The sequence below is a fragment of the Gorilla gorilla genome, chromosome X, assembly GCF_029281585.2.
Source record: "Gorilla gorilla gorilla isolate KB3781 chromosome X, NHGRI_mGorGor1-v2.1_pri, whole genome shotgun sequence".
Taxonomy (NCBI): Eukaryota; Metazoa; Chordata; class Mammalia; order Primates; family Hominidae; genus Gorilla; species Gorilla gorilla.
In genome coordinates, this window is record NC_073247.2 from 85,320,252 (window position 1) to 85,344,944 (window position 24,693).

A 24,693-nucleotide genomic window follows, 5' to 3' on the forward strand; every position below is an offset into this window, starting at 1 on the left:
CCCAGGAATAAAGGCTGTTTGATCGTGGTGAATTAACTTTTTGATGTGCTGCTGGATTCGGATTGCTAGTATTTTGTTGAGGATGTTTGTGTCTATGTTCGTCAGGGATATGGACCAGTAGTTTTCTTTTTTCCTTCTATCTCTGCTAGCTTTTCCTATAAGGATGATGTTAGCTTCATAGGATGAGTTGGGAAGGAGTCCTTCCTTTTCAATTTTTTGGAATCGTTTCAGTGGGATTAGTACCAGCTCTTCTTTGTACATCTGATAGAATTTGGCTGTGAATCAGTATGGTCTTGAGCTTTTTTTGGTTGGTTGGTGTTTTATTTCTGATTCAATTTTGGAACTTGATATTGGTCTGTTTAGGGCTTCAAATCTTCATGATTCAATCTTGGGAGCTTGTGTGTTTCCAGAATTTTACCCATTTCCTCTAGATTTTCTATTTTGTGTGCTAGGTGTTCATAATAGTTATACGAATATTTTTTGTATTTATGTGGGATAGGTTGTAATGTCATCTTTGTCATTTCTGATTGCACTTATTTGGATCTTCTCTTTTTTCTTTGTTATTCTAGCTAGCAGTCTGTAAATCTTGTTTATTCTTTGAAATAACCAATTTTTGATTTCATCGATTCTTTGTATGGATTTTTGGGTCTCAGATTTTCTTCTGCTAGCTCTGGGGTTATTTTGTTCTTGTTTTCATAGTTCCTCTAGGTCCTGCATAGAGTTTTAATCAGACATTGGATTCTTAACATTTCTTTAAAGTGACCCTACAACCAAGTGCCATAAATCAGTTAAACGGTACAGTAGTTTATTATTTGACAAACATTTTTCAACACTGATTAGATTTCATTATGCTACCAGGTATAATAGAAAATAGCAAAATAACCCATAGTTCCTGTTTTCGAGGAACTTAATATAGGATAAAATAAGGATTTAGGGGGTCAACATTGGAGTTTTGGTTTCCCCCACTTAATACATGACTGTGGGCAAGTCATTTAATTTATTTTTTGAATTTTTTTCTGGATGTTAGCTTCTTTGTCTTTAAAATGGGGTTGACAATACTTCTCTTGAAGGCTTTTAAAGCGTAAAAGTAATGTAGAGTCATGTGTCACTTAACAATGGGGATACCTCCTGAGAAATGTATTGTTAGGCAATTTTATCATTGTGTGAACATCATAGAGTGTACTTACACAAACCTAGATGGTATAGCCTAGTACACACCTAAGCTATATGGTAAGCCTATTGCTCCTAGGCTACAAACCTGTACAGCATGTGACTGTACTGATTACTATAGGCAATTGTAACACAATGGTAAGTATTTGGGTATCTAAACATAGAAAAAGTACAGAGAAAATATAAAAGACAAAAAATGGTATACCTTTAATAGGGCACTTACCATGAATAGATCTTGAAGGACCAGAAGTTGCTCTGTGTGAGTGAGTGAGTGAGTGAGTGGTAAGTGAATGTGAAGGCCCAGGATATTACTGTATACTACTGTAGAATTTGTAAATACCGTATACTTAGGCTACAATAAATTTATTTTCAAATGCTATTCTTTGTTCCATAATAAATTAACCTGAGCTTACTGTAACTTTTTAATTTTATAAACTGTTCAATTTTTAGAAACTCATCGACTCTTTTGTAATAATACTTAGCTTAAAACACAAACACATTGTACAGCTGTACAAAAATATTTTCTTTATATCCTTATTCTATTAATTTTTTTTTTACTTTTTAAACTTTTTTGTTAAAATCTAAGACACAAACACACACATTAGCCTAGGTTTACACAGGGTCATGATCATCAATATCACTTCCACCTTCACAGTTATCCCATTGGAAAGTCTTTAGGGACAATAATAACACGGAGCTGTCATCTCCTGTGATAACAGTACCTTCTAGAATACTTCTAAAAGGGCCTGCCTGAGGCTATTTTACAGTTAACTTTTTGTTAGAAGAAGGAATATATACTAAAATAACAATAAAAAGTATACTATAGTAAATACATAAGCCAGTAACGGTCATTTGTTATCATCATGTATTATGTATTGTATGTAATTATATGTGCTATACTTTGCTATGGTGGCAAAGTAAGTTTGTTTATACCAGCATCACCACAAACGTGTGTAATGCATTGTACTACGATGTTATGAAGGCTATGACTATAACATTACAAGGGCTATGACAACACTAAGCAATAGAAATTTTTCAGCTCCATTATAATCTTATGGGACCACCATCATATATGCACTCTATCTTTGAAACATGTTATGTAGCATGTGACTATATTTACTTAGCACAGTGTCTAGTCCATGGTGAGTACATAGTTATTGGTAGCTGTTACTGTTATTGCCCACCTCATATGGAGTTCTCAGTAAATGTTACTGTCTTTTCCTTTTTGCTTACAACCTATCCTCCGCTAATGTAACATTGTAGTTAATATGAAATAGTATCATCTAACATTCAGGAAGTGACCTTTGTTATCCTTGAAATCAACAAGCAAGTGAGCAAAGCCTTATAAAATTCATTTTGACTTCTTAATGCAGATTTCACTGAGTGTACTGGAAAAGAGAGTTTTCAAGTCTGGGATCTGTTTTCTCAAAATTGGTTGAGCGCAGACGTGAAAGCCATTCATAAGGATTAAACATTGAGTATCTGAATAGCAACTGGTCACAAGTAGTCAAACTCTGTAGTTCCAAAGGCTGTATTAGTTGTGGAGGGGTAGTTTTTATTAGGAACATTTGCATACATACACAAAAGTGGAAAGAATAGTATAATGAAATCCCACATAGTACCCATAATCCAGCTCCAACAGTTATCAACTAAAGTAGGTTTTAACGGAAACATCTCAGTTAAAAATGGACACTTCCAGCTCAATATGTGTTTCTCTAACTTATTATTTTTTAATCCTACATCATGAGTTGAGTTAGAATCCCACTTTAATGTTTGCTTTTTATTAAGCTTTTTTAAAAATATGTTAGTTTGGATTAATAATCAAAGATTTATCTTCTATAAATGTCATATAAAAAATTTTTCAGCGCACATTTTTAAATTAAAAGGCCAAAAGAAAAATGCATGGGTTTATAACTTTTTTTTTTTAAAAAGGGAAGATTTAAGTATGCTGGGTAGAACATATTTTGTTCTGTGTTTGTTTTGAAGGTTTGGCTTGAGCAACAAGTTTGATACTGAATTTCCCTCCGTTCTAACAGGGAAGGTAAGTGAGAATTTGCTTTGAACTTTTCAGTTCTAAAGCATTGTTTTATGGCTTACTCATTGTTATGACAAATGCTTTGAATCATTGTTAATGAAGTCAAGTAATAGGAGGTCTCAGTAGTTGGAAGCTGTGTTTATAGTGTTTGAAAGCTGTTGCCATGGCTACCAGCCTCTGACCAGTTATTTTGTTCATTGTCCATTAATGCCAGCCATTATTTATTTGTCCGTTCAGCTTTTTCACTTTTGCATTTTTTTTTTCTCAGCATAGGTAGCTATAATTGTTTTTATTTGGGTCATTAATTTCCGGTGCTTTTAGAGTTAAAGTTATTTTTTTAACTGTATCACTCTATTAATTTTTAAAGTACCATATGGTATGATTTGTTATACATGAAAATAATTAAATTTTTGATTAGATGTTTTTCTGACTTTTAGATAGTTGGAGTTGGTAAGATTGGACTCACTGTAATAAATTAATACCTTTCTATTCCCTGGTTCCTCTACATTGAGTAGTATTTCCTAGTAAATTCAAAGATTTACTAGGATTCAAAACTATAAATTTAAAGACCTAATGCACAGCCTGATTACTATAATTGATAATATTGTATTATATACTGGAAATTTGCTGAGAGTAGATTTCAGGTGTTATCACAAAATAACAAAAAGGTGACTGTGAGGAGATGGATATGCTAATGTGTTTGACTAATAATTATTTTACTGTGTATATGTACATCAAAACATCATGTTGTACACCTTAAATATATACAATTTTTAAAAAGAAACTATATTTGGAAGATCATCTTATGACAATAATGTGAACTTTCTGTGCCCAAAGGAGAAGGCTCTGCCTAAGGCAAAAAGTTATTTACATATGTTTGTTACTTGAGGAGGTGTAGAACAGGAGAGAAAAACCATATTACAGAATACTCAGTCATTGCCAAATGGTTAATAGTTGAATGCTTGGATAGCTAAAAAGATGATTAGGGGTTAAAGGAAGTTAACTTTTTGTATTTTGGAGCCTTTAAATTCAATATATTTAATTTTAGTACTAGAATAATGGTATTTGTCAGTATAGATTTTGGTCATATTTTAAAATTATCTCATTATCTAACAGGCTTTTTATTCTATTGTAGTGTCAATTATTCTCATATTGTTGGTGAGAAAAGCAAAATGAAAATCACTGTGTTTAGTATGTATAATAAATTGGAGAAATAAGCCCATTAATAAATGTATTTTTGCATAAAGAAATTCTAGAGAGATACACATGAAACTAATAAAAGTTATTACCTTTGATGGGAGAAGAGGAATGTGATGGATAGAGGCAAGGGTAAGGATGAGACTTTTCTGATATCTTTTAGTATTGCTTTCATTTTTAAACCATGTGACTATATTACCTTTTGAACTTTAATTTTTTCTTAATTCACTGTCCCTTGTTCTAAACTCTTTGAAAACCAGATAAGATGCTTCTACTGATATTTGCTTCTTTCTGTCATGGATTTTCCAACTATGTACTCTTTTTGCTTTTGGCCTAATCACAATCTTCCCCCCAGCCTCTTTGCAGGGTAGACAGCAGACCTATTTCTTTTTTCAAGGAATATATTTGAAATCATAAGAAATTCTGTTTAATTTAACCCTGCAAGGTATGTTACACTTTATTTGCCTCATTTTCCCCTTGAAAAATTGGAGGTAGCTTGAGACAGAATATAGTAGTTAAACAAGCTTTGCAGTCAAATCTGGGTTGGAATCCAGGTTATGTCACTTACTGTGTGGCCTTGGGCAAGTCACTTCTCTGAGCCTGTTCTTATGTGAAAAATAGAGATGATGCTGATAGTTACCTCACTTTTTAATAGCTAAATGAGACAGCATATATAAAATTCCTAGTATTTTGTCATGTACTTATTAGCTTCCCAATGTTAGTTTGTAGTTGCAGTTGACTATTCTTCATCATTGTATTGTAGTTTCACCCTGGTTGCTTTTCATTCTACTCACTGGCTTTCAATTTTTCATTGCTTTTGCAAATTTTCTTCATCTAATTCTAAGAGAATACATTATTATTCTCTGGCCTCACCACTAGTTTGTTCTGTTGACTGTTGACCTTTTCTGTCTCTCCTGAGGTATAATACCAAATCATTCCACAGAATACTAAACAGGTGATCATAGTTCCTGGCTAAGTTAGCCTTAGAGAATATGTGGCCATTTAACATTTTAGGACACAAAGAACCCTTTGGTGTGAGATTTTGGCTCACTCTTTAGTACGTTCTACCTTCCTATCCTGATCAATTGGAGTAATTTACCAATTGAAGCGGCAGCCTATACTAGATTTGTTTTATATGAATTAATCATTAATGTTTTTTCAAATGAATAAAGTAGCTATGGAAATATATCTTGAATAATAATGTATTTTTGTAGAAAGATGGCAAATTCATTATTAAAATTAAAGAGAATATGAATTATAAGAACTTCAGTAAAAAACTTATTCTTCATGTTTCCTTTGATGCTGCTGCGTGTGTTGTAGGTGTAGTTATATCCAACTGTACCATTGGCTTTGAAATACAGGTCCAAGAAATTCTAGAAATGAATAATCAAAAACATATGTCAGTGTATAAAATTCCCAGGCATACAAATTATCCATTTTCAAAATTGGCCAATTTTATATGCTCAAGGAATCTTCAGAATATCTTTTCACACCTTCTCGTTTCTTTACAAGCCTTCTGAAACTAAAAATTCCAGTGGCCCCAAAGGTAGTAGACTGTTTTAAACTAGAGGAGTAAGAATAATAAGCTGCTTTTGGTATGCACTCACACAACCTAAATTATCTGGATATGAGCTGCTCATAAATATATCCATTCTTTTCAAGTGATTGTTTTTGTAGCACATTGTCATAATGACTTGAGTATTTATTCAAGTGTACATTATGTATAGTGTACAAAATCTATCATGTGTTGGATAAGGCATAAATTATAACTGTGATATTTTTCTTAGCATGTGTTTGGTGATGGGAAAAACACTAAAAGGAATTCTGAAGATCTGATTTAAAAGTCACATGGTGGTAACATCAGCTTTATTCATTTTCTCGTTAATGAGATAATTTTTCTCCGACAGGCACTTTCATTTGTTTAGGTTCCTTTGCATTATCAAAATGCTTCTCAGATAACTGGAGAGAAAAGGCAAACATAATTAATGTATATCTGAGGAAAAAAATAAAAGAAAAAAAGGTCTAAATTCCAGACTTAATAGCTCTTACATTAAAATATTTTAAAATGAATAACTGTGATAGCTAAAGTAGAAAAAAAATCTACCTTTTACAAAATCAGTCTTCCAATATGAATGTGATTCTAAATAGCTTTTATGCCTGCCTGATGCCTGAGCTAAGCAAAATTGCAGAGGGAAGTCTGAAAACCTAAAAAAACCATTTTGACAAGCTCTGTAGCTCAATATTAATTTTTTGCTTCTTATGTGTTAATGCTTTTAATGCAAATAAAAAGATGACCTTTTATATTAAGTGCAGAAAAGATTGTTTTCCCTATTTCATATCGAACAGATGTATACACACAGATTCTAGTGACCAGAAAAGGAAAGAACCACAGAAATTTGGAAAAGAAAGTAAAGCTTTTGGCCCTCAGCTTGAAACAATTAAACTGTGTTATGGGGAGACTAGTGTGCAGTGTTTGGGGATTGTAAGCAATAAAAACCGACCTTTACTATTGTGATACAGTATGACAGCTGATTGATAGGGTTGTGTTCCCCATGATTGAAGAAGGCAGATCAGTCCTGCTGGGGTTTGCTTAGAGTTTCTTCTGTTTACAGAGTCTCTTGCATCCTGTTATAAAATATTATGACCCTTTACCCCACCTTTATGGTGTGGTTTTCTTTTTTCATTCCAAGAAAGCCAAAAGAAATGAAATGTTTCTTTACAACCTACTGTTCAGCTAGAAAGTAAGGGTCTTCTGCTGTCTAACCTTCATTGCTGGAGACACTCAATTATATGAAAGTAAATGAGTAAAATGTTAACTCTGATTCTACACAGTTAACTAAACATTTCTTTCACGTTGTTTAAAATTGAGTTAACTAATTCTCACTTCTTATATCTTTAGCTCTGTTTTATGACTTTTACTGTTACTCAAATACAGATTTCTTTCAAAGACAATCCTGGTCTCCTTTTAAAGTCAAAATGCAGATTTTAGTTTATTGTTTGAAACTCTAGTAAAAGCTTTTCTTTTCAATATATTTGTCTTATGACCTCAAAAAAAATTTGAATTCTCATTTTTAGTAACTTGAATATTTTAGTTTTTAATTCGTCTATGGTAAGAAAATAGAAATTGAGACCATTATATGTTAAAAAGAAGAAAGTGTTGGCAGGAAAGAAGGAAAATGACCACATTTTTAGGTAATGTTTTTGTTTTCAATTCCAGAAGCATATAATAAAAGGCAAATTTTATAACAAATTTTATATACCTCAACATACAATTTATTTTATTCACAATGTTTGAAATAAAAAGCCATTTTCTCTTCCCTGTTTTATTCTCTAGCTTTTGTCTCCCTCAGTCTTCTAACACTATTTCATCCCTGGTAGAAGTGGAGCTTTCTTTTCTAAGGCTCCTTATAAACAATTTTTTTTTTCTTTTGGACTGACTCATTTCTGCACCTTTTGGTTTTATTTTTTTTCCATCTGTGTTTGTACTTACTTTTTAAATAAAAATGTAAATTCCAATTATAAGCATTTAAATTTGTAAATGGACAGATTTAATAATTTTATGATTTGCATGAGTTTGTATCAAAATTTACTGTATTTAAAAATATGTTAGCTATTCTGGATACATAATTTAAAGAGAGTTGACAGTAATGTAATATTACAGATTAAAGCTAAATATGTACATATTTTTTCTTTATTTTAACTTCTATTTGGTTGCCCAATGATTCCCTAGGAGAAAAGAAGTTGAATATTGCTGTTGGAGAGGTAAATCTTAAGATAGAAACTTGGTACCTTGTTTTTAGAAAGAAGAGCTTGATTTTTCTTTTTTTTTTTTTTTTTTGCTGAAGAATTAAAGAGCATTGAATCTGCATTTAACATGCAGCAGATTATAAACAAATTATCCTTTTGTTTATAATGTAGTATATAGGAAAACTATGGAATATTAATAGTTACTTGAGTAAACCCATTGCCTTCAGGTGAGACTTCATGCAGAAGAGAGCTGTTTCTTTTCTTTCTCCAAACCTTCTCAGAGACATGATTTATGGACTTTCTTTTTCAAAGCATTTCAGGCAGGAGGTTACTTCCAAGGATTAATTTACATTTTCTGTGAAGTATATAAAACAAAGATTATTATTATTATTTTATCGGTGGGAAACTGAAACTCAGAAAAATTAAATGAATTTGCCTAGGATTTTTCATAGCTAATAAGTAACTATAATTCAGGTCTCTCGATCTGTTTTTCAGTGTTTTTAGTTTGTCTTAGTTTAATGTGCTTAGTGCACTCTTGTGCACTAAGTTTGTTAGTGTTTTCTAATTTCAATTATAAGGCAAGGCTGTGTGAATTTGTTTTCATATTTACTTAGAAATTTTGCCATTTAATTGGAATTCTTTGCACCCAGTGATTGTCTTTACATCATGTTGCTGACAGTCTAGATGGAGAATGAAATTAGTTTACTTGCTCTGTGTAAACAAAGTTTTGAGCCTTATAATTTCACAACTATTGTTTGTTAACATATTAGTAAGAAAATCAGATTCATGGGCTAAGCAATTAACCTTATTGAGTGACATGAACAATTCTAATAAAACTTCTAATAAAGCTTATATACATAATGTTTAGCTTACTTTAGTGCTGAATTATGTGATCATGTATTTTTATAACATTTGCTAATAGGTATATGTTTTGTAGTGTTGATTCTAAGACATCTCTATTAAGAGACAAAAATGTAATAAATTGATTCCTCGAGTACAATTTTTATTTGGAATAGTAGTAGTAAAGCTCTATATTTTTGATTCCTAACCTGCTAATGCGGTTTTTATTTTATAATACCTTACTTTTCCTAACCATTGCCTAATTTTTGCTTTTATAGCCAGATGCTAAAAGTTCTTTCATAAACTTTATAGTCTGACAGCTTTCTAAATGAAAGGGAATCATTTTTGTAATCTAGAAATGTGATTTCACTGAAAGCAAACTATTTTTAGTATACGTTTGAATTGTATAACCTTCAAGCAGAATTTTTGGTATAAATCTAATTATTCCAGTCATGTGCATGCCTTTGAACTGACTTTGTCCTTGTTTACAGAGGAGCACAAGCAGCCACTTCCAGGAATGGAGGTAGTAACTAGAAATATTAAACTTGTGTATTTAAAGACCTTTCAACTTTGAAAATTTACCGCAGTTATGAATCCATTTTATACTGAATATTAACAGGCTGTTTTGAATGCAATCACTAGGCATTGTCTTTTGTTAGTGTAACTAACAGTGGCTAATGTTAAAATTGTTATATTGCAAATTTGCCAGGGAATAAGGGTTTGAGAGTTGCCTTTTTTCAAAGTAATCCAGGAGTATTGCCAAGGTCTAATTTTAATTGCATTTTCTCTAGTAGTATTTGGGTTTTTTATTGTTGTGTTATGCTTCTAGTCTTACCCAGCTTTTACTCAGAATGACTAGAGACTATCAATTATACTGCCTTGATAATGAGAATATTTGGTAAGAAAAAGGCTTGAAAGTTATCCTTTTCCGTCAATTTTATTGCAGTCATTTTATTGGTGGTCATTTCAGAAGATTGTTTTTCAACATCAGGCTAAGTTCTATGAACTTGAAATTATATTGTTGTGCTTTTCAACGTCATCCTAGAGTGCGTGAACATATTTATGGGGAATATATCTATTTAGATATTTGTGATTCCTTAAATTATTTGTAATAAATGTTTCTCTTAGATTTAGAGATAAACAGTGAAAAGCTGCCCACAAACTGTTAAAGATTGTACCCTCTTGTAGGTGGCCCCAGAAGAATTTAAAACCAGCATTGGCCGTGTGAATGCATGTTTGAAAAAGGCTCTCCCGGTCAATGTGAAATGGCTGCTGTGTGGTTGTCTCTGCTGCTGTTGCACACTGGGTTGCAGCCTATGGCCTGTTATTTGTCTCAACAAAAGAGTGAGTAACTGTTTTATTGTATAATAATAATAACTAACATTTATGGAAAACTTACTATGTGCTATGAACTCTTTTCAAGTACTTTACACAATTTAGTTAATTCTTGTAACAATGCTATCTTTATTTTAGAGATAAGGAAACTTGGGGACAGGCACGTTGTTATTTGTCCAACTTTTGTCAACACTTTACCATTTAATATGGGTTCCCATCATTTCACATAAAAGCAGTATAAGTTAAATATTAAGTAATTATAAATGTAAATGGGCTACTTATTCTTTTTAAAATACCTGATGCTGTGACTTAAAGTATTTCCAAGTTATAGGTATAAAGGAGAGCTTCTGATCTGAAGAAAGGCAAAAGTCAGAGTAACCTACAAAGTTTGCAGGGCAAATCCTTAGTTTCAAACATGTTACAATAACATGCTAGCATAGCATTACTACTTATGTCATGGATTTAAGAGTACTCTCTTAATCTTGTCTTCTTTAAAATTTCACATTAGTTTTTGTAAATTTTTTCCTCTGGTGGGAAGATGCCTTTAAAATATTTTAATTGAAGCCAATGAGGAAAATTAATTCATTTTACCTAAAGTGTTTTTCCTAGTACTGTATGAATGATTTCATTTAAACTTTTAAATAATAAGTAGCCAATGAAATCAGATTCAAAATTATAGTGTCCTGTGGAAGAATAATTAGTGGTGCAGTTATTTCATTAAAGCCAAAAATATTCCCAAGAAGTACTCATTATTTTTTTATCTCCATTCTTTTCCTGCCTGGTTTAATGTTTACTTCAAAAAGACAAATAATGAAATATTGCCAACTCTATGACTTTTTGAATGGAAAAGTTAAGCATTTTAGTTAGTCTGTTGGTAATCACAAGTAGGTCAGAGCTTCACTTTAAATATTGCTTAGTCTATTGTTTGTCAAGGCAGGTACAGTATTCTCAAATGGTTTTCTATAAATAAAAAAAAGCTGACAGCATAAATTCCTTTTCTTAATTGTCATATCTTACTTTTAAAAGTCACAATCAATAACTCCTACCCATCCCTATTATTTTAAAAGCGTCAGTATGAAATAATCATGTTTGAATTTCCCATCATGTAAATACAGCTAATCTCAGTTACTTAAGAACAGATTTTTTTGTTTGTTTGTTTCTGTATTATCCAGGACTATCCCTTTTTCTGATGACCTGTTTACACTTTGTCTATTTGTTAATACCTTCACCAGAAGGCCTGAAATAAGGAGAAACATTTTTTTTCAGTCATTTGATTTTACTATCAATACTTTGAATAGAATATTCAATGGAAACTAAGATAATACTGATGCTGTGATCTCTCCTATCCTCCATTACTTTGGATAATTAAAAGCTCATAGTGAAGTTGAGGCATCAGTATATTCTGGTTCGCAAATCTGTCAATTTAAAAAATTTATTTAATATAGATTTGCAAATTGTCATCCATGAGCCAAATCCAGCCCACTCTGTTTTTAAACATTTTAATCAGTTTACCAACATTTAAACATTGTAATATTTAAAATAAAATTCATGATATCCAGCCTCTTGTAAAATCTAAAGATCTGGCAATACCGGGCCCACATGGCTATATGTCAGCAGTTGGCTCTGAGTAGTGGCTGCTTCCTTTAAGTAGAACATACATTCTCTGGTTCATCTTAGAAACCACCCATAGTTTACATTATCTGCCTTGCTCTGTAAGCATTATAGTTCACGGCCTCTGATTTTGTATGTGCCATGTTGTCAACACTATACTAGACAGCAAAACATTAAGAACATGCTGGTAACCTTGTGCAAGTCACTGTTCTTTCTGTAGCCTCAAGTTTTCTCACCTATAAAATCAGGACACTACTAGTTACTTTTAACATGGTTTTATGATGAAATTTAAAGCAACTCAAAGATTTTTGTCTACATGAAGAAATATAAAATATAATTAAGAATTTTTATACATTCACTACTGATTTCCTAATATGTAAAATAAGTTGAATAGACTATAATAGTTTAATTGGAAGTATGATTCACATTCATATAGTTCAAATCCCTTATTTTACAGGTGTGGACATAAATCCAGAGGGTGAAGTGACTTTCTCAGAGTCACATGGCAAATAGCACAGCCACAAAAATAATCCTTGCTTTATTTTGTTTTTGTTTTTAATACTGCATCCTCTTGACTACATCATGTTTCTTACATCAGACTGACTAGTCCTGAGACCAGAAATGTTTGCGTAAGTTGTAAAATAAACAGCCCACTGAATTTTAATTCTTTAGCAGTGGATAGAAAACTTTTTCTTAAAGAACCAAATAGTAAATATTTTAGCCTTTGTGAGCCAGAGGTCTCTGTTGCAACCGCTCAACTGTGGCATTGTCACATGTAAACAGCCATAAGCATATGTAAATGAGTGAGCATTACTGTGTTCTCATAAAACTTTATTTACAAAAACAGGCAGCAAGCCAGATCTGGCCTATGGGCTGTTGTTTGACACCTTGCTCTAGCCATCTCTAATTGGGTATCTAGCTTTATGGAAGTCGTATCTCTGTTTGCTCACAAAATAAAATGGAAATAATAATGAAGATGCTATGTTAGCCAATTGTTGAAAATGTTTCCAGCAAAAGAATTTTTATGTAGATAGTCTGCTTTATAATTTTTTTGGCAGTATAATTCATGAGAATTTTCTCTAGCAAATTAGGTGATAAAGAAATATAGGTCAGAGTGCCTTGAGTTCCCCCTAATCTCTCTTGACTCTGGTGCGATTTCACAGCTACATGATACATTAAATGAGGCTTTTCATTTACTTGTTCTTCTATCTACCACTGAACCTACTGTGATATCATAGTCAATTTCAGCCCCACTCATGCTATGACTCAAAATTTGAAATTACTTTTATCCTTTCCTTTTTTGCTTTGATACTCATTAAATTGAGAGAGATGGTCAGAGGAAAGGACTACTTTCTGACTCATGACATGAATATGATGTTTTAGGAGATAGAGGTTATAATTCACTGTCCTGTTTGATTCTGTGTTTTTGTAGCTAATTATAAAAAGAAGGAAAAGCATATGATAGAAACAAATGCCCCATCCATACATTATGCCATTTGGAAAAGAAAATCAGTCTTTGCAATGAGAGACAAATAGTTCTGCCAAGAATTAAGCAAATTACGTGTAATCTATGTATAATTTAGGCCTTTCATAAAATACGTTTTGTGCTTTTGGGCAAAGACAACATGCATAAAGCGAGTGCATAGAGGATTATAACTTGGTCATAGACTGCCTTTTCCTTACTGTCTTTGAACCTTTTAATTTATGTGTCAACCTTGAGTCATTTGAGCCATATATAAGAAAATGATGTTTATGGCATATTAATACTAAAAGCTGATAAGTTTGCTTCCTTTTTTGTTAGCTTTACTGGCTAATTGTATTGAATGTAGGATTGTATCTGCTCTGCAGAAGTACAGTGATTGGTATTAAGCTAACTTTGATACTTTTCTGGTCATCTTGAGAGTCAGCCATCTGGTTTAAAAAATAATTTATTGGGAAATAATTTACAGAACATAAAGTTAACTCATATTAAGAGAACAATTCATTGAATATTAATGTACTTACAGAGTTGTGTAACTATCACCATAATCTAATTTTAGAACATTTCCATCATCCTAAGAGTAAACCTTGTGATCACTTTTAGTCACTCCCAATTTCCCTCCAATCCTCCCAGCCCTATACAACCACTGATCTACTTTCTCTCTTATGTTTGCATTTTTGAACATTTTGTATGATATGTACTCTTTCATGGCTTTTAAAACTGAGCATAATGGTTTTTGTGGAAAAATACACATGACATAAAATTTGCATTTTTAACCACTTTAAAGTGGATAATTCAGTGGCATTAACTACATTGACAGTGTTATGCAACCACCCACTATCTAGTTTCAGAAATTTTTTATCACCTGCAAGGAAAATCTCATATCCATTAAGCAGTCATTTCTCATTTTCCTTCCCCTCAGGAAGTTAAAAAGTGTTTCCCTCTTTTCTGTATTTTACAAAAGTTTAAGAAGGATTGGTATTCTTTTAAACATTTGGGAGAATTTCCTTTCTTTTGGGCATAACAGTGACACTATCTGATCTTGAGTTTTTTTTCTTTGTAGGTTTTTGATTACACATTCAATATTTACTTGTTATAGGTCTATTCAGATTTTCTATTTCTACTTGAGTCAATTCTAGGAGTTTGTTCATTTCATCTAGGTTGTAGGCCTACAATTATTTTTAGTATTCACTTCTAATTTTTTTCTAAATTACTGTAAGAGTGATATGTAATGTCCCTATTTTCATTTCTGATTCTAGTCATCTCAGTCTTCTTTATTTTCTTAATCCTTGTAGCTGAAAGTTTGTCAAATTTCTTTTCAAAGAAAAAACTTTTGGTCTTGTTGATTTTTTCTGTTGTTCTATTCTGTATTTCATTTCTCTCCACTCTATTTTTTCCTTTTTTCTGCTATGTTTGGGTTTAGTTTGCTCTTTTTAGTTCCATAAGGTCTAAATTTAGGTTATTGATTTGAGATCATTCTTCTTTCTTAATGTAGGCATTTACCACCCTCAGTTTTCTTTGAAACATTGCTTACTCACATTCTGAGATACTGGGAGTTGTGATTTCATTGTATGAATTTTGAGGGAATATAATTCAGCCCATAACACATAAGGAAGGACTTCCACTATTTTGCTATTTGTTTTCCATGTCGTATGTTTTTTGTTCCTGAATTCCTTCATTACTTATTTATTTTATGTTTAATTGAGTTTTTTAGTGTACTGTATACCTTATTTCCTTTTCTGTATCTTTTTATTTTCTTAGTTGTTACAATTAACATCTTAAACTTATAACACACTAGTTTGAATTAATATCACCTTAGCTTTAATAGTATGTAAATTCTACTGCTATATATATCTATACCTCCCCTTTTATGTTGTTGTTATCACAAATTATATGTTATATATTGTGTGTCCATTAACAGATTTATGATTATCATTTTGTCTTTTAATCATACGGGAAAAAGAGTTCCAACCCAAAAATACAATATTGGCTTTTAAATATATTTGTGCAGTTACCTTTACCAGTGTTCTTTATCACATGCCTCAGGTTATTGTCTAGTGTCCTTTCATTTCAGCCTAAGGATCTCTTTTTAGAATTTATTAAAAAGCTGTCCTAATAGTGATGAACTCCCTCAGCCCTTGGTTGTCTGGGAATTTCTTCGTTTCTTTTTTTTTTTTTTTTGAATGATAATTTTGCTCAGTATAGAATTTTTGGTTGACAGTTTGCTTGTTTGTTTTGTAATTTCTGCACTTTAAATACTATATGCCATCCCACTGCCTCTGACCTTCATGGTTTCTGATGTGAAATTAACTGTTAATCTTATGGAGAGTCTCTTGTACTTAACAAGTCACTTCTTTCTTACTGCTTTCAAGATTTCCCTCTTTGTTTTTTACTTTCAACAGTTTAATTATACTTTATCTTGGTATGGTTCACTTGAGTTTATCCTACTTGGAATTTATTTGGCTTCTTGGAATGTTTTTTTCCTGTGTGCAGTTTCAAATTAATATCTGGTGTCACTTGATGCCAGCCTGAAGAACTTCTTTTAGTGTTTCACATAAGCTGGGTCTGCAGGCCACAGATACTCTCAGTTTTTATTTAGGAATGTCTTTATTTTGTCTTCACTTTTTAATATGCAATTTTTAATTAATAGATTTTTAAAAACAATTTTAGGTATACAGAAAAAAAATGAGCAAAAAGCACAGATTCCATAAACCCCCTCATCCAATACCAATTTCCCCTACTATTGAGCTCTTACATTAGTGTGGTACAATTGTTACAATTGATGAGCCAATATTGATATCTTATAATTAACTAAAGTCCATGGTTTACATTAGGCTTCACTCTTTGTGTTCTACATCCTATGGATTTTGGTAAGTGTATAATGATATGTAGCCATCATCACAGTATCATACAGAATAGCAGTTTCACTGCCCTAAAACTCCATTATGCTACACCTATTTCATCCCACCCGCATATCCTGAGCAATCACCTAACTTTTTATTGTCTCCATAGGTTTGCCTTTTCCAGAATGTCATATAAGTTGAAATTATATAGAATATATTCATATTGGCTTCTTTCACTTACCAATATGCATTTAAGTTTCCTCCATGTCTTTTTCTGGCTTGATAGCTCATTTCTTTTTATCACTGAATAATATTCCAGTTTTGAGATTTGCCAGTTTATCTGTTCACCTATTAAAGGGTTTCTTGGTTGCTTCCAAGGTTTCACAATCATAAATAAGACTGTTATAAACATTCAAGTACAGGTTTTTGAGTGGACAGTTTTGAACTCATTTGATGATTGCTGGATCATGTGGTAAGAGTATGTTTAGTTTTGTAAGAAACTGCCAAACTGTCTTGCAAAGTCGCTGTGCCATTTTGTATTCCCACCAGCAATGAATAAGACTTCCTGTTGTTCTACATCTTCATCAACGTTTGGTGTTGTCAGTATTGTGGATTTTGGCCATTCTAAAACGTAGGTAGTGATATCTTACTATTGTTTTAATTTCTAATTCTGCATAGTCATACAATATTGAGCAGCTTTTTACAAGCTTATTTTCCTTCTATGTATCTTCTTTGAAGAGGTTTCTGATCAGGCCTATGACCCCCCTTTTTTTAATGACATGGGTACAGGATGGTTCCTGAAGGAAAAGAGGGCTTAGTGGCCTCCAAATTCCCTCACTCACCAATTTCTGGAGGAGACTCTAGTGGGGTGAGGACTGAGGAGCCTATGCACACTTTTTCATTGGGTTGTTTATGTTATTATTGTTGAGTTGTTAAAGAGTTATTTGTATACTTTGGATACCAGTTTTCTACAAAGTATGTGTTTTGCAAATATTTTCTCTCAGCCTGTGGTTTGTCTTTTTACTCTCTTAATAGTATATTTTGTAGAGTGGAACATTTTAATTTTAATGAATTTCACCTTATTAATGTTCTCTTTTATGCATCTTGCTTTCTGGTGTTGTATGTAAGAATTCATTGCCAAACCCAAGGTCACCTAGATTTTGTTTTATGTTATATTCTAGGAATTTTAAGAGTTTGGCATTTGTGAAAGGTGTAAGGTGTGTGAATACATTCAGTTTTCCTTGCATGTTGATGTCCATTTGTACCAGCACCATCTGTTGAAAAGACAACAATTTCCTTGAATTGCCTTTTTGTCAGAGGTCTATTTCTGCCTTCTCTATTCTGTTCCATTGAATAACTAATCAGTTCTTTCACCAATTCCACACTATCTTGATTACTGTAGCTTTATAGTAAGTCACGAGGTCAAGTAGTATCAGTCCTCTTTGTTCTCCTTAAATACTGTGTTGACTATTATGGATCTTTTACTTTTCCATATAAACTTTAGAATCATTTTTTCAATAATCACAAAACATTGTGATTTTGCATTCTGAAACGTAATTACTGAAGTGTTTTTTTTAATCAGTTCAAGGAGCCTTTTGGCAGAGTCTTTTGGGTTTTTCTAGGTATAGAATAATACCATCAGCAAAAAGAGGTAGTTTCACTTTTTTACCTATTTATGTGCCTTTTATTTTTTTGTCTTGACTGATTGCTCTGTCTAGGACTTCCAGTACTGTGTTGAATAGGAGTGGTGGGAGTGAGTATCCTTTTCTTGTTCCAGTTCTCAAAAAGGCTGGGGAAATGGTTCCAGCTTTTGCCTGTTCTATATGATGTTAGCTATGGGTTTGCCATAGATGGCTCTTAACTATTTTGAGATATATTTCTTTGATGGCTGGTTTGTTAAGGGTTTTTATGAAGTGAAATTGGGTTTTATCAAAGGCTTTTTCTGTGTCTGTTGACATGATTATATGGTCTTTGTTTTTCGTCCTGTTTATGTGGTGAATCACATTTATTGATTCGCATATGTTGAACCAACCTTTTATCCTAGGATTAAAGCCTACTTGATTGTGGAGAATTAATTTTTTGATGTGCTGCTGGATTCAGATTGCTAGTATTTGTTGGGGATTTTTGTGTCTATGTTCATCAAGGATATTGGCCTGAAGTTTTTTTTCATTGTGTCTTTGCCATATTTTGGTATCAGGATGATGCTGGCTTCATAGGATGAATTAAGGAGGAGTCTCTCCTCCTCTATTTTTTGGAATAATTTTAGTATGATTGGTATTAGCTCTCTCTTCGTACTTCTGGTCGAATTCAGCTGTGAATCCATCTGGTTTAGGGTTTTTCTTCATTGGTAGGTTTTTAATTGCTGTTTCAATTTTGGAACATGTTATTGTTCTGTTCAGGGTTTCCATTTTTTTTTCCTGATTCAATCTTGAGAGCCTGTGTGTTTGCAGAAATTTATTCATTTCCTCTAGATTTTCTAATTAGTATGCATAGAGGTGTTCATAATAGTGTCTGAGGATCTTTTATATTCCTGTGAGATTGGTTGTAATGTCTCCTTTGTCATTTCTCATTGTGCTTATTTGGATCATCTCTCATTTTTCTTTATTAATTTAGCTATCAATCTACAGGTGTTGTTTATCCCTTCAAAAAACCAACTTTTGGTTTCATTGACCCTTTGTATGGATTTTGGGGTCTCAGTTCCGTTCAGTGCTCCTCTGATTTTTGTTTTCTTCTGCTAGCTTTGTTAGTTTGTTTTTGTTTTTCTAGTTCCTCTAGGTGCAATGTTAGATTGATAATTTGAGATCCTTCTAAGTTTTGACTGTAGGCATTTGGCACTGTAAACTTTCCTCTTCATGCTGCTTTTGCTGCATCCTAGAGATTTTGTGTTTTGTGGATGATTGTCTTGTATAGTATCACGGAGAGGTTCTCTGAATTTCTTGAATTTGCATGTCGACCTCTACCAAGATTAGGGAAATGTTCATGGACTGTATCCTCAAATATGTTTTCCATGTTGCTTACTCTGTCTCCTTCTGTCTCAGGAGTCCTAATGTGTCATAGGTTTGGTCTATCTACATAATTCCCTATTTCTCAGAGACTTTGTTCCTTTTTTATAATTCTGTTTTCTTTATTTTTGCCTGACTGGCTTGATTGAAAAGGCCAGTCTTCAATCTCTGAAACTCTTTCTTGAGTTTGATCTAATCTTTTTAATGCTTCTAATTTTATGTTGAAATTCCTGTAGTGAATTTTTCAATTCCAGAAGTTCAGTTTGGTGCTTTTTTAATATGGTCATTTCATCTTTCAACTTTTGGATCATTTTACTGGCTTCCTTGGATTGGACTTCAACTTTCTCTTGAATCTCTTTGAATTTCTTTGCCATCCGATTCTGAATTCTGTGTCATTTCAGACATTTCAAACTGTTTAGGATCCATTTCTGGGGACATAGTGCAATCATTGTTAGATAAGTAAACACACTGACTTTTTGAATTCCTGGAGTTAATTGCATTGATTTTTTTTTCTGCTCTGGGGGTTCTTGTGTTTCTCATTTTGAAATTGCTATTATTTGGATGGGACTTTTTTATTTTATAGGGTTTTTTTTTTCCTCTTGAAGGTTTGACTGGTGAATGTTGTGTACAGGTGCTTTCCTTTGTTTTGTTTTGTTTTGTCTTGTTGAGGCAGAGTCTCGCTCAGTGACCCAGGCTGGAATACAAAGGCATGATCTCAGCTCACTGCAATGTCTGCCTCCTGGATTCAAGCAATTCTTCTGCCTCAGCCTCTCGAGTAGCTGGGATTACAGGCACCTGCTATCATGCCCGGCTAATTTTTGTATTTGTGTAGAGATGGGGTTTCACGATGTTGCCCAGGCTGGTCTTGAACTCCTCACCTCAGGTGATCTGCCTGCTTTCTTTTTGAGTGCTTTCAGAGGGCCATGGTTCTGTATGGGTTCCTTAGTTTTCTGCATTGGATTTCATAGGCATTGCATGCTAAAGAAATTTATTTTTGTTTGCTGCTATAATTCAGGTTGCAATCCAGTAGATAGAGTTTAAATGTAAGGGCCAGCAGATAGGATTTTACTCAGTAGTGTGCCTCTTTTGTATTTCAATGCATATGCATTTCATGTACATGACTTGGAGGCCTCAGTTACATTTATACTGTTGTGGAACCATTACCAATACCTATTTCCAATTTTTTTTCATTACCCCACATAGGAACTCTATAGCCATTAAGTAATAACTTCTCAATTCTTCCTTTCTTCATGCTCTGCTAACTTCTAATCTACTTTCTGTCTCTACAAATTTGCCTATTCTAGATACCTCATGTAAGTGAAATAATGCCATATTTTTTCTTTTAGATTCAGCTTATTTCACATACCATAAAGTCTTCGGAGTTAATCCATATCATATTTCAGAATTTCATTCCCTTTTATGGCTTAATAGCGTTCTATTTTGTGTAAATATCATAGTTTTGTCTATCCACTTATTTATTGATGGACACTTGAGTTGTTTCCACCTTTTGGCTATTGGGAATAATGCTGTAGTAAACATTACTATACAAGTGCCTGTTTGAGTCTTTGATTTCAATTCTTTTGGGTATATATCTAGGAGTACAATTGCTGGTCATATGGCAATTGTTTAGCTTTTTGAGGAACCACCAAAATCTTTCCTTTTTTTAAATTATATTTAAGTTCTGGGATACATGTGCAGAACATGTAGGTGTGTTACATAGCTATACATGTGCCATGGTGGTTTGCTGCACCTATCACCCCATCATCTACATTAGGTATTTGTCCTAATGCTATCCTTCCCCTTTACCCCCACCCTCCGACAGGCCCCGGTGTGTGCTGTACCCCTCCCTGTGCCCATATGTTCTCATTGTTCAACTCCCACTTACAAGTGAGAACATGCAGTGTTTGGTTTTCTGTTCCTGTGTTAGTTTGCTGAGAATGATGGTTTCCAGCTTCACCCACGTCTCTGCAAAGGACATGAACTCATTCTTTTTTTATGGCCGCATAGTATTCCATGGTGTATATGTACCACATTTTCTTTATCCAGTCTAATATTGATGGACATTTGGGTTGGTTTTAAGTCTTTGCTATAGTGACTAGTGCTGCAATAAACATACGTGTGCATGTGTCTTTGTAGTAGAATGATTTATAATTCATTTGGTATATACCCAGTAATGGCATTGCTGGGTCAAATGGTATTTCTAGTTCTAGATCCTTGAGGAATCGCCACACTGTCTTCCACAATGGTTGAACTAATTTACACTCCCACCATCTGTGTAAAAGTGTTCCTATTTCTGGACATCCTCTCCAGCATCTTTTGTTTCCTGACTTTTTAATGATCACCATTCTAACTGGAGTGAGATGGTATCTCATTGTGGTTTTGATTTGCATTTCTCTAATGAACAGTAATTATGAGCTTTTTTTCATATGTTTCTTGGCTTCAAGAATGTCTTCTTTTGAGAAATGTCTCTTCATATCCTTTGCCCACTTTTTGATGGGGTTGCTTTTTTCTTGTGAATTTGTTTAAGTTCCTTGTAGATTCTGGATATTAGCTCTTTGTCCGATTGATACATTGCAAAAATTTTCTCCCATTCTGTAGGTTCCCTGTTCACTCTGATGATAGTTAAACTTCTAAAGCTGATAAGCAACTTCAGCAAAGTCTCAGGATACAAAATCAGTGTGCAAAAATCACAAGCATTCCTATACACCAATAATAGACAAACAGAGAGCCAAATCACGAGCAAACTCCCATTCACAATTGCTACACAGGGAATAAAATACCTAGGAATACAACTTACAAGGGATGTGAAGGACCTCTTTAGTGAGAGCTACAAACCACTCCTCAAGGAAATGGGAAAGGACATAAACAAATGGAAAAACATTCCATGATCATAGATAAGAAGAATCAATATTGTGAAAATAGCCATACTGCCCAAAGTAATTTATAGATTCAATGATATCCCCATCAAGCTACGATTGACTTTCTTCACAGAATTAGAAAAAACTACTTTAAATTTCATATAGAACTCAAAAAGAGCCCATATAGCCAAGACAATCCTAAGGAAAAAGAACAAAGCTGGAGGCATCACACTATCTGACTTCAAACTATACCACAAGGCTTCAGTAACCAAAGCAGTTTGGTACTGGTACCAAAACAGATATATAGGCCAATGGAACAGAACAGAGGCCTCAGAAATAACACCACACACCTACAATCACCTGATCTTTGACAAACTTGCCAAAAACAAGCAATAGGGAAAGGATACCCTATTTAATAAATGGTGTTGAGAAAACTGGCTAGCCATATGCAGAAAACTGAAACTGGACCCCTTCCTTACACCTTATACAAAAATTACAGATGTATTAAAAGATTTAAATGTAAGATCCAAAACCATAAAACCCTAGAAGAAAACCTAGGCAATACCATTCAGGACATAGGCATGGACAGACTTCATGACCAAAATACCAAAAGCAATTGCAACAAAAGCCAAAATTGAAAAATGGGATGTAATTAAACTAAAGAGCTTCTGTACACCACAATCTTTTCCATGGGAGCTATATCATTTTACATTCCTACCAGCAGTGCAGAAGAGTTCAGATTTATGCAGATCCTCATCAATGTGTGTTATTTTCCATTTTATTTATAACAGCCACCCTAGTGAGCATAAAATGGTGTCTCATTGTGATTTCGATATACATTTCCCTCATGATTAATGATATTTAGTGTCTTTTCATTTGCTTGTTGAACATTTGTATATCTTTTTTGAAGAGATGTCTGTTTACATCCTTTGTCCATTTTCTCTCTAGGTTGTTTATTTGTTCTTTAGTTGTGGGTGGTTTTATACAATCTTGTTAATCTCTTATCAAATATATAATTTACAAATAATTTCTACTGTTCTGTGGTTTGTCTTTTCACTCTCTTAATAGTGCCATGTGATGCACAAAATTGTTGATTTTTATGAAGTCCCATTAAACTAGTTCTCTTTTCTTGCCTTGGCTTAGGCATTATATCTTAAAAAATATATATTTTTATATATATAACATAATTATATATATACATATATATACACACATATATATGCACATATATATATATATACAGACACACACACACATATGTATATATACACACTATAAGTTTTGGGATACATGTGCAGAACGTGCAGGTTTGTTACCTAGGTATACACATGCCATGGTGGATTGGTGCACCCAGCGACCTGTCATCTACATTAGGTATTTCTCCTAATGCTATCCCTCCCCTAGCCCCCCACCTCCTGACAGACCCTGGTGTGTGATGTTCCCCTCCCTGTGTCCATGTGTTCTCATTGTTCAACTCCCACTTATGAGTGAGAACATGCAGTGTTTGGTTTTCTGTTCCTGTGTTAGTTTGCTGAGAATGATGGTTTCCAGCTTGATCCATGTCCCTGCAAAGAACATGAACTCATTCTTTTTTATGGCTGCATAGTATTCCATGGTGTATATGTGCCACATTTTCTTTATCCAGAGTATCATTCATGTGCATTTGGGTTGGTTCCAAGTCTTTGCTATTGTGAATAGTGCTGCAGAAAACATTCATGTGCGTGTGTCTTTATAGGAGAATGATTCACAAACCACTGGGTATATGCCCAGTAATGGGATCTCTGGGTCAAATGGTATTTCTGGTTCTAGATCCTTGGGCAATTGCCACACTGTCTTCCACAATGGTTTAACTAATTTACACTCTCCATCCTCTCCAGCATCTGTTGTTTCCTGACTTTTTAATGATCACCATTCTAACTGGCATGAGATGGTATCTCATTGTGGTTTTGGTTTGCGTTTCTCTTTTTTTTTTATTATTATTATACTTTAAGTTTTAGGGTACATGTGCACATTGTGCAGGTTAGTTACATATGTATACATGTGCCATGCTGGTGCGCTGCACCCACTAACTCGTCATCTAGCATTAGGTATATCTCCCAATGCTATCCCTCCCCCCTCCCCCCACCCCACCACAGTCCCCAGAGTGTGATATTCCCCTTCCTGTGTCCATGTGATCTCATTGTTCAATTCCCACCTATGAGTGAGAATATGCGGTGGTTGGTTTTTTGTTCTTGCGATAGTTTACTGAGAATGATGCTTTCCAATTTCATCCATGTCCCTACAAAGGACATGAACTCATCATTTTTTATGGCTGCATAGTATTCCATGGTGTATATGTGCCACATGTTCTTAATCCAGTCTATCATTGTTGGGCATTTGGGTTGGTCCCAAGTCTTTGCTATTGTGAATAATGCCGCAATCAACATACATGTGCATGTGTCTTTATAGCAGCATGATTTAGAGTTCTTTGGGTATATACCCAGTAATGGGATGGCTGGGTCAAATCGTATTTCTAGTTCTAGATCCCTGAGGAGTCGCCACACTGACTTCCACAATGGTTGAACTAGTTTACAGT

At 33.6% G+C, this 24,693-nt stretch overlaps 1 protein-coding gene across 3 annotated transcripts in view; it reads left to right on the plus strand.

The window, feature by feature from the left end:
* Positions 1 to 24,693, plus strand: part of CHIC1 (cysteine rich hydrophobic domain 1) — a 138,974-nt gene that overhangs the window by 11,226 nt on the left and 103,055 nt on the right. For all 3 annotated transcript variants that reach the window (XM_004064403.5, XM_055376754.2, XM_063703252.1), the window contains exons 2-3: positions 3,157 to 3,211; positions 10,178 to 10,333. In XM_004064403.5, coding sequence (XP_004064451.2) covers positions 3,157 to 3,211; positions 10,178 to 10,333 — 211 coding nt within the window. The remainder of the gene's footprint in view (positions 1 to 3,156; positions 3,212 to 10,177; positions 10,334 to 24,693) is intronic.